General features: G+C 44.4%; 1 protein-coding gene across 1 annotated transcript; it reads left to right on the top strand.

The window, feature by feature from the left end:
- Positions 1 to 1,141: 1,141 nt before the first annotated feature.
- LOC122319471 (homeobox protein 5-like) lies at positions 1,142 to 1,918 on the top strand. The gene has a single exon (XM_043206796.1). It carries the CDS (start codon positions 1,142 to 1,144, stop codon positions 1,916 to 1,918), a length of 777 nt encoding a protein of 258 aa, XP_043062731.1.
- Positions 1,919 to 10,778: the final 8,860 nt, after the last annotated feature.

Here is a 10,778-nt window from a genome sequence, read left to right on the forward strand (position 1 = left end):
TGGTTGGCGTAGATCGCACACAGTAATACAAGTCAGAGGGGACACCGAGCAATGACTGTCCGCATTTGGTTCCAAAGCTGTATCGCACAGCTAATGGGCTAGCTTCAGCATGCGAGGTGTTGAGCGTAAAGAAGAAATAAAGAAAATTAACTAACGTCGTGGCCATCCACATGTATTAGACGGCGCACTGTAACGCTCAGGGCGGCCGCCTAGCGTAGGGATGGTTGGCGTAGATCGAACACAATATTACAAGTCAGAGGGGACACCTAGCAATGACTGTCCGCATTTGGTTCCAAAGCTGTATCGCACAGCTAAGGGGCTAGCTTCAGCATGCGAGGTGTTGAGCGTAAAGAAGAAATAAAGAAAGGAAAACATAATAAGATGCATACAACGAAAGGCGACAAGTATTACGAAACCTCATTTTGCTAAATTTTGAATGTCAAAGTTACTCATAATGATTAATTCCAGACTCCATTCCACACACGGAAACTCGAGGATTAACTCACACTCAACCACACTTAACGAGCTACACAGAGTACGGCATCTTAACACTGCTTACTAACTTATAAGATCGAATTAAGTACAACAACCTACCGTTTAGAATTAAACACATCTCTCTAACAGTGATAAGAAACGACATTATTACACAGAATATACACGTGAGATAGGAATGTCAGTCCAAGAAACAGGTATGGCGACGACAAGCGTATTAAAAGCCATCAAGATAGTAGATCTGGTAGAGATCATTCCCAAGTATGACGGTGAAGGAGGGAAGCTAGATGGATTTATAGCAGCAGTTGAGCAAATACTGGGTCTAATTAAAGGATAGGAGAGATCTAATATAGGAGTCATAGCACTCCGAGAAATTAGGAGTAAGATAGTAGGAGCGGCAGATAGAGTCTTAGATCTAGATGAGTCGGAACTGAATTGGGACCAAATTAAAAGGATTCTGAAAACCCATTTCAAGGACAAGAGATCAGAACAGGACCTGATAATGGAGTTAACGCACATAAAGGAGAAGTTAGAATTAGAGCCGCTATACACCAAGGTTATGACCTTGAAGAAGGCATTGATGAGCTTAGCCAAGTCAAGCGAAAACAACATACTGTTGAAGGGAGAAAAGAGCAAATAGTACGAAGAAATGGCATTAAACGCCTTCGTCTCCGCCTTGAAAGGGTCGATTGGGGTAACTATTAGGAACATGGGAGTCCCGAACATAGCAAAAGCCTACGAGATAGCTTGCAGGGAAAAGAATTTAGGAGCTCTAGAAGAAACCGAACCGGAACCAAAACCACAAGGGTCAACGGAGTCGGTAGACAAAAGCACTAAAGAAACTCCGAGTCAGGGACAGGAGAGAGAGGAACCTCAACGACAAGGAAGTCACAGAGAATCAACCGCCTGGCCACACTATCAGTGGGGTAATAACCAGCCTTCGTTTCCAATGCCTTTCGGCATGCCAAACTTTAATGGATGGCCGGGATTCGGGCTTCCATACCCGATGATGGGCAACCCATTCAAGGTAGACAACTTCAACCAGGGAGAGTCTTCAGGGTACCAAGGGCCATATCGCAACCATCAAAACGGGAATTCTAGATGGAACCAAAGCTATACAAACCGAGATAGGCAGTGGAACAGGTATAACAACGGTTATAACAATAATAGGTACAATAATGGTTATTACAATAACAACGGCAGGGGGCAGTTAGCGATTGAGTCACCAGCCAACGCAGAAGGCAGTGGACAATCAAGGATGTCCAGAAATTCAAACAGTTCTGGGCAATCAAGACGGTCATACCATTCAACCAACACTTCTGATAGGAACTACAACAGATCTTCGGTCGGGGGGCAACTCCACAACATTCAAGAGGAGGGCCCAAATTTTCCACAAGCAGCCTCAAACAACCAACAGGATACTTAGGGACGAGAAAGGGTTACTCGACACTGCCTTATTTGTTGATTAAAATTACACCACAAAAATATATAAAATTTCTTATCGATACAGGATCCACATTTTCATTTATTCGGCCCGAGTTAGCGCAACCACCGTACATAAGAAAACTAAAAGACCCGATAGCTATTAGGACCATCACGCAGACGCATGAAATCGAGAGAGACGCATTGTTACCGATGTTTGCGGAACTAGGAGGAGAGAGTAAAATAAGAATGCTTCTTTTCACATTTCACCCGTTTTTCGAAGGGTTGATCGGAATAGACGTACTACAACAAACTATGCAGAAGAGGACCAAGAATTGTTTTTAGAAGAGCCGATACACGTGGTGGAATATAAAGCCACCCAGCATTTTGAACTAAATAACATAGAAGGAACAAGGGACAGCGGCGGTAGCGTCCCATTCGACAAAATAAAAACAGGACATCTGAACAAGGAAGAGCTCAGGGAACTATACAGAATTTGTAGGAAACACCCAAAGATATTCCATGAAGAAGGAGATAACCTATCCTTTACAAACGCGATCAAGCACCAGATAAGAACAAAGGACGATATCCCCATCTATACTAGGCCATACAGATACGCGTTTAAAGAAAGACAGGGGGTCAGGAAGCAGTTGGAGAAGCTGCTGGATCAGAAAATAATTAGACACAGCCATTCGCCCTGGAGTGCACCGGTGTGGCTAGTGCCGAAAAAGAAGGATGCCTCAGGCGAGAGAAAATGGCGAATGGTAGTTGACTATAGAAAACTGAACGAAAAAGTGATAAAGGACAGATATCCGTTACCAATTATAAGCGACGTACTGGACAGCTTAGGCAGAGCCAAATATTTCTCGACGCTAGACTTAGCTAGCGGATACCACCAAATTGAGGTTCAGGAAGCTGACTTACCAAAGACGGCCTTCTCCGCAGAGGGAGGACACTTTGAGTATGTGCGAATGCCGTTTGGCTTAAACAACGCCCCCGCAACCTTTCAGAGGTTAATGAACAATATCTTCGGGGAGTGGTTGGGCAAATGTTGCCTCGTATACATGGATGATATTATGGTGTTTTCGCCATCCTTGCAAGAACACATTACAGACCTGGAAAAGATTTTCAAGAAGCTTACAGAAGCAAACTTTAAATTACAATTCGATAAGACAGAATTCCTGAAGACGAATATTTAGGACACGTAGTGACCCCACAGGGAATAAAACCGAATCCCGGAAAGATCGAATCAATCAAGAAATTCACAATTCCGAGGACGAGGAAACAGATAAAATCCTTCCTAGGATTATTGGGGTACTACAGGAAGTTTATTAAAGACTTCGCTGCCATAACAAAGCCCTTGACAAAACAACTTAAAGGGAAAAAGGCAGTACAAATAGATGATGAGTATACAGGGGCATTTGAAGTGTGCAAAACACTTCTATGCAACGACCCGATATTACAATTCCCTGACTTTGAAAAACCATTCATCCTGACTACTGATGCCAGCAATTATGCAATTGGAGCAGTCCTATCGCAGGGAAACCTGGGATCGGCCAGACCAATAGCATATGCAAGTAGGACATTGTCAACGTCCGAAACAAATTATGTCACCATAGAAAAAGAAATGCTTGCCATCATTTGGGCAATAAAACATTTTAGACACTACTTGTTTGGCACCAAGTTCAAGATAGTCACAGATCATGGCTAATGAGTATAAAAGAGCCCGACTCTAAACTGGTGAGGTGAAGGCTTCAAATGTTAGAGTACGATTACGAAATAACGTACAAAAAAGGCTCTTTGAATGTAGTGGCGGACGCGTTAAGCTGAGTTCAACCGGAGCTTAACGTCGTCGAAAACGCCTCAGAAGTAGCAACAAACGGAGAGACCATACACTCCGCAAAAGAGGACCTACAGCTAGGATTCCCAATTTCCGAAAAACCACTAAATGAATTCAACATACAGGTGATTTTAGAAAAAGGGGAAATAGCCAAAATAACAAAACAAGTCCCATTCAGAAACAAGATAAGAATAATATGGTCAGAGAATACATTCAATGACGAAACGATTGGCAGAAGGCTTAAAGAAATATTAAAGCCAAAAAGAACAGTGGCGTTGCTGATACCAGAAGAACTGGTAATAACCATTCAAGAGGTATACAACAAATATTTCGCCTTTAGCAAGTTATATAGAGCAATAAGGTGTACAACCTTACTACCGGACATAAAGGAAAAAACCCAACAAGAAGAAGTAGTTAAGGATTACCATTTCAAAATTAATCACAGGGGAATAGAGGAAACATTAGCACATCTGAAAGGAAAAATCTTTTTCCCTCAGATGAGGCAAACAATAACGCAGACGATCAACAACTGCGACAGTTGTCAGATCCAAAAGTACGATAGAAGACCCCAAAAAATCAAGTATAGCGTAACCGAAACCCCAGAAAGACCCATGGAAATAATGCATATCGACTTGTACTTTGTCAATAAGAAGAACATCTTCACGATTATTGACAAATTTTCAAGATATGCATGGGGGGTAACTATCCCGGCCAAGGAGAGTATCAACATCGTTGAAGCGATGAAGAACTTCATGGCTCTGTTCGGAATACCTAAAAAGGTTGTTTGCGATCAGGGAGTGGAGTTCTCATCGAATCTCTTTAAGGATTTTTGTAGGCAGTACGAGTTCGATCTGCATACAACATCCTTTCAGCAGTCTTCAAGCAACTCTACGGTCGAAAGGTTACACTCTACGATTACGGAAATTTACCGATTAATCGTAGAAAGCAAGAACGAAAAGAAATTGGAGATTAGACATGACGAAATACTGAGTGAGGCGTTTATAACATACAACAACGCCATCCACTCAGCAACAAAGCTAACGCCTCAAGAATTATTTACTGGCAGAACACATGATTTTCTGACGAAAGTGTCATTCACCAATGAACACGACTACTTACAGAAAATCAATGCATTCCAGTCCGAAATCTACCCCAAAATAAAAGAAAGGGTAGAGAACCGAAAAATCCGAAGAATTGAGGTTGCAAATACAGATAGGCAAGAACCAGAACCGGTACAGGTAGGGAACACGATATTTAGGAAAGAGAATAGAAGGGATAAGCTCACTCCTAGATTCTCAAAGCACAAGGTGATGGCGGATAATTTTCTAACCATAACATCTACTAAACCACAGAAAATCCATAAAGATAAGATCAAAAGAATTAACAGGCCCAACCAATAATATTACTTACAGGTGGTCAAATACCATGGCCGAGGAGAGCAAGTTCGAGGTAATAAACTTGAAGGGAAATGAACCGCTAGCCCAAATACAAATGGGAGCGGCGAGAATAATTCAAACACACAAAACCTTGGTGCACATCGTGAGGCTACAAGAATATAAACAAATAATAGAAGGAATAGAAATAACACTCAAAAAGATAGTTGACGAGCCCGAAACTAGGGACCTAGTTAAGTCATTACAAAATAAACTACAGGTGACACGAAATAGGCTAGAGAGCATATGGCCCAGACACAGGAGAGCGAGGGAACTGATCAACGGATTAGGGTCAGTAGTCAAGGCAATAACAGGAAACTTGGATGCGAACGACGCAGAAAAGTTAGAAGAGGAGATAAGAAAAATGAGAGAAAGGGAAGAAAACTTGAGGGAAAATATAAATGCACAAGAAGGAACAGGTAACAAAATCAATGTAATGTTCAGGAATTTAACTAAATATATTAATGAAGAGCAGAGTAGGGTAAATACGTTCATTAATAATTACAACAATGGAATTAGTAAGTCATTGGTAGAAGAAGACAGGAGAATTTACAGATTAGAATACATAAATAGAATCTCCCTTACGATAGATATACTAGGGATAAACTTAAACGACGTCGCAGAAAGTTTATTACTGGCAAAACTAGGAATAATTTCAAAATTCTTATTCAACAAACAGGAAACAGATAAATGCGTTAAAGAATTGGAAAGACAGGAAATACAATTAGTATCAGACGAACATATGTATGAATTTTTAGAATTAAATGAGATAATGAACAATACAGATATATTATTTTCAATTAGGTTACCTTTATTCAAGAAAGAAATCTTCTCTCTAACAAGATTAATTCCACTACCCATGAATAACACAGAATTTGTGATAACTCCAAATTATGTGGCGATTCATGGGAATGAAATTCATTATTATAAGAACAAATGTCTATTTTTAAGAAACATATTTATATGTAAATATGATAAAATTGTAAGTCAGGAGAATGAGAAATGTATAACTAGGTTGTTGAGTGGAAAGGAGTCGGAGTGCACGACAAAAGACATTGGATTCATCACAACAATATTCGAACCGGAGGCCGGTTACATCGCCATCTTCAACGGGGAGAACATCAAGATACATACGGACTGCGGATTTGAGAAAACAATAAATGGATCGGTACTGATCAGATTCAACCACTGCAAGACGCTGATAAACAACGTGCAGTACGAAGCAGCGGAGAGACTGGGTACAGCCAGCTTGGAACTGGACATACCCCACATACAAAAGATCAGGAAAAACAAGACGACCCAAGAACTGGGAATCCACGAGCTAAAAATGGAGGATCTGGAAACCAAGATCCAAATCAACAGGATACAGTGGGGAACCACAATCCACAATACCACGCCATACACGATGCTCGGGGTATTAATGGTGTTGATACTCCTGGTTCCCCAAGAAGACAAAGATATTCTCGCCGAGTACCACACCCCTTGGCACCTTCACACCCACCATCGCTCCAGCGGCTACCATAGCATCAATAGCCCCGCTATGTTCGGTAGTTCAGACTGGGGGGGGGGAGGAGTTACCGCCTCAGAAGTTACCCTCGGCGGTCCCCAAAGCAAAGCCGCCTCGACAACCGGAGAGCGAGAGACCGGGGAATAAGTTGGACGACCCACTTGGAATGCAGAGTCGTCGGATCGGATGACCCGGAGTGCTGAATCAACAAACACCAGACCAACAAACACCACACCAACAAAGTCGCCGGTCGCATCCGCTCCAATTCGACTTTACAGCCAGTCAGCAGTTCAGGGCTAACACATTGCATTCTAAAGAACCAAATAAAGAAGTATAATTCATTCTGATTTTGAAAAGCAACCGAGACGGTCTATTAATTTTGGTGGGCAACCATTCCAATAAATTCAACAACTCCTGTATTCCCCGCGGATACATTCATAACTCGCGCGCGCTAAGATCACACTGGCCCGACATAGATCGGCCACACTCATACAGAATTAAATCAGTTGGGATATACGGGCACACTATCCGCTGCCAAACCGCTATATAAGGAGCACCCCAGCCCTCTAGAAGTCATTCAGTTCGGCCGGCGATCGGCGACAAGACCTCCAGGAGGAGGAGCTACCATGAGCAGGATCAGCGGTAAGGAATCGACAGAGCCACAGAAGGCGGGCAAGGAGGTGGTAACTAACTAACCTCTCCGGCTCGGTTTACCGACCCGCGAATACCACTAGCAGACCTTATCGGCCTCTAAACTCTTCTCATACATAGCAGACCTTATCGGCCCCTAAACTCTTCTCATACATAGCAGACCTTATCGGCCTCAAAACTCTTCTCATACATAGCAGACCTTATCGGCCTCTAAACTCTTCTCATCCTTAGCAGACCTCATCGGCCTCTAAACTGCTCATCCCTAGCAGACCTCATCGGCCTCTAAACTCCTCCCATCCATAGCAGACCTTATCGGCCTCTAAACTCTCCTCATCCTTAGCAGACCTCATCGGCCTCTAAACTGTTCCCATCCTTAGCAAACCTCATCGGCCTCTAAACTCTCCTCATCCTTAGCAGACCTCATCGGTCATTAAACTCTCCTCATCCTTAGCAGGCCTCACTGGCCTCTAAACTGTTTTTACCCTTAACAGACCTAATCCGCCTCTAAAACTGTTCTCATACTTAGCAGACCTAATCGGCCTTTACAACTCTTCTCATACTTAGCAGACCTTCTCGGCCTCTACAACCCTTCTCTCAAATAGCAGACCTAATCGGCCTCTAAACTGTTTTCATAAATAGCAAACCTGATCGGCCTCTAAACAATTCTCACCATTAGCAGACCTAATCGGTCTCAAAACTGTTCTCACCGTTGGCAGACCTAACCGGCCTCTAAACTGTTAACTGGCAGACCGGAGCGGTCTCTTCCAACTATCTCTCGTTCACAGACATTGGGGAAACTATCGGCGACGTGACTCGACGACCGAGTAAGCGGGAGTCCGGCACCCACCCGTATCTATCGCAGAGCTGTACAACCCCTTCAGGGACGAGACAAGGTGCGCCCGAACGAACCAGCCGCCGATCTCGCCACGAGGACTGCAGCCCATCTGAAGCGACTGTAAACACTTTCTTTTATTCACGAATAAAGACCCAACTATTGTATCATTCTCTCGTCTTCTCCTCTGGGACCCGGGTAGAATTCTCTTCCAGCAACCCCACCTGAATCAAATAAATATCTGAGACGACTCTTGGCCATCCTTGAGCCATCCGAGCACTGACAGATCTTCACAGTGGCGCCCGAACATGTGTAGGGGTTGCAAGAGAACTCCTCTCTCGGTGGAATGTCGAGTTGGGTGTACCTGGGAACAAAAGACGATCTAACGGGATACGCAGTCGAGTTCGGATTGGAAACGTCGGGAAGGAGCGAGGAATTGTGGCGGACATTAGCCACATTCGCGAAAGGAACGGATCACAGCGGAGCAGTGAAAGAAAGACTCGCAGAATTAACGCGGAGACACAAGAAGGACAGGAGTCCGGCGCGTAGTGCAGCACCACTAGTGGTAACGGAGGCAGAGGAGCAAAAGGAGGAAATGGAGGAGGGAAAGGACAAGAAGGTGAAGCGGAGGGTAGAAACAGAAATCGTGGATCGAGTACGAAGCTGGGGTATCCGGTTACAAGGGTCAAGCAACCCATTGGAATTCATCAGTAAGATGGAGCAGACGATGCCCTTTATATTGGAAGGAGCCGTAAGCTATTGGTGGAATACCACACCGACCAGGATAAAAAGCTGGGCACGACTGACGACGGAACTCCTGGAGTACTTCTTACCACCGATCACACAGCTGCAGCAGCGGGAGTCGGAACCGGTACGATAGTACGCGATAAGCTTGCGGAAACTGATGCGGTTCACCAAGCTATCGGAGAAACAGAAACTCGATCGGATTTACACGAACTGTAGAAGCAAGTTAAAGCTATACACGCGCAGAACACGGCTCGAGACGTTAACACAGTTCCTCAAGTTGGCAGAAGAAGTAGAGGAGATAGAACCCTCCGCAGGCCAAACAAGGTACGAGTACAATCGGAAATCTATATGCGGTGTGGCGTAACAGAACACGCGGCGGGAGCCTGTAACAATCCGCCGAGGCTGTTCTGCGGGGTCTGCGGAAGAAACGGGGTCAGAACGACAAAGTGCTGCAGAGTGGTCGGGAAACGCCGGAAGCCTGAGCAGGTAAAGCTGGCGGCTCAGGCGGCGACACAAGAGCCAGCAACGGGAGACCAGCTAAGCTGCGACGGATCCCAGATGATGGCCAAAATAAGGCAGCAAGACGAAGAAGGGAGTCGTAGACAAGGAGAGCACGTACGGATGGAGCAGTACAAACGTTCCTAGAGACACACAGCGCACACGCAACAGCAGCGGAGATGCCAGGCGGAGCTAGAAAGAGGACGGCCGGCGGGAAACAGAGGGTGGAGCACACGCTACGGGCGAGTACGAGCCCTAGGATGCCACAGCTAAAAAACCGGGTGGCGATCTGCAAGACTGCAGAACCCAGAGACGCCACCGCAGCCGGCTCCGATCACACCGGCACCACGCCAACGTGGCACGGCGTCGCCAGATTCGCGATGTACTGGACATAGGCACAGAGGTACAGAGGCGCATTTATCGCCGGGGCCATCGAGGAGATAGGACGAAGAGTAGAGAACAAAAGGTACGGGAAACCGATTTCGTGCCTCATAAGGAACGGAGAAAAAACGTTGAGAATGACCATTTCGCGTGGCAACGTGGTGGCCTCATCGGCCTCTAAACTGTTCCTATGCTTAGCAGACCTTATCGGCCTCTAAACTGTCCTCATCAATAGCAGACCTGATCGGCCTCTAAACCATTCTCACCATTAGCAGACCGAATCGGTCCCAAAACTGTTCTCACCGTTGTCAGACCTAACCGGCCTGTAAACTGTTAACTGGCAGACCGGACCGGTCTCTTCCAACAACCCCACCTGAATCAAATAAATATCTGAGACGACTCCTGGCCATCCTTGAGCCATCCGAGCACTGACAGATTGTCACAACTTGGACTCGGCTGTTTATGTTAACGTATGTAGTGAATAAATTTTTACTATATTGTTATTAGTATATAAACAAGTGCGCATGCTACAATACACTCGCTATGAAATCTGTGACGGCAATGCGTGGGTTCAATGATGGAAAGCTACTGGTGCAAATGGTGCATCCACGATAATGAATGCATAATAAAGGCATAATGATACAAAAAAAAATATTCTTGAGATGAAAAAAAAAAAATATATACAGAAAAATAATGGTTGAACCTGGTTCGGACACAGTTTTCAAAAAAGTAAGCTCGCTAAGTTTATCTTTCTTTCTAACTTGTGTATACTGAATCTACTTTTAATGGTGATGAAAATATTGTCTGGTTGAAGAGAAGTGCAATCTCGATTCGAACCAACCAAATTTAAGGTCGTCAATCTAATGTCCTAGTCGGTATAATGTTGTAATAATCCAATACAATCATTCCATAATAGAAACTTCTTATTGACTTCTCGCTTCGATTCGACGCAAAGTCAACCTCAAATTTATACTA

Source organism: Drosophila yakuba, chromosome 2L (assembly GCF_016746365.2).
Source record: "Drosophila yakuba strain Tai18E2 chromosome 2L, Prin_Dyak_Tai18E2_2.1, whole genome shotgun sequence".
NCBI lineage: Eukaryota > Metazoa > Arthropoda > Insecta > Diptera > Drosophilidae > Drosophila > Drosophila yakuba.

Excerpts from the sequence above, each read along its gene's own strand:
- LOC122319471 (XM_043206796.1), top strand. The coding sequence starts at position 1,142 with ATGGCATTAAACGCCTTCGTCTCCGCCTTGAAAGGGTCGATTGGGGTA.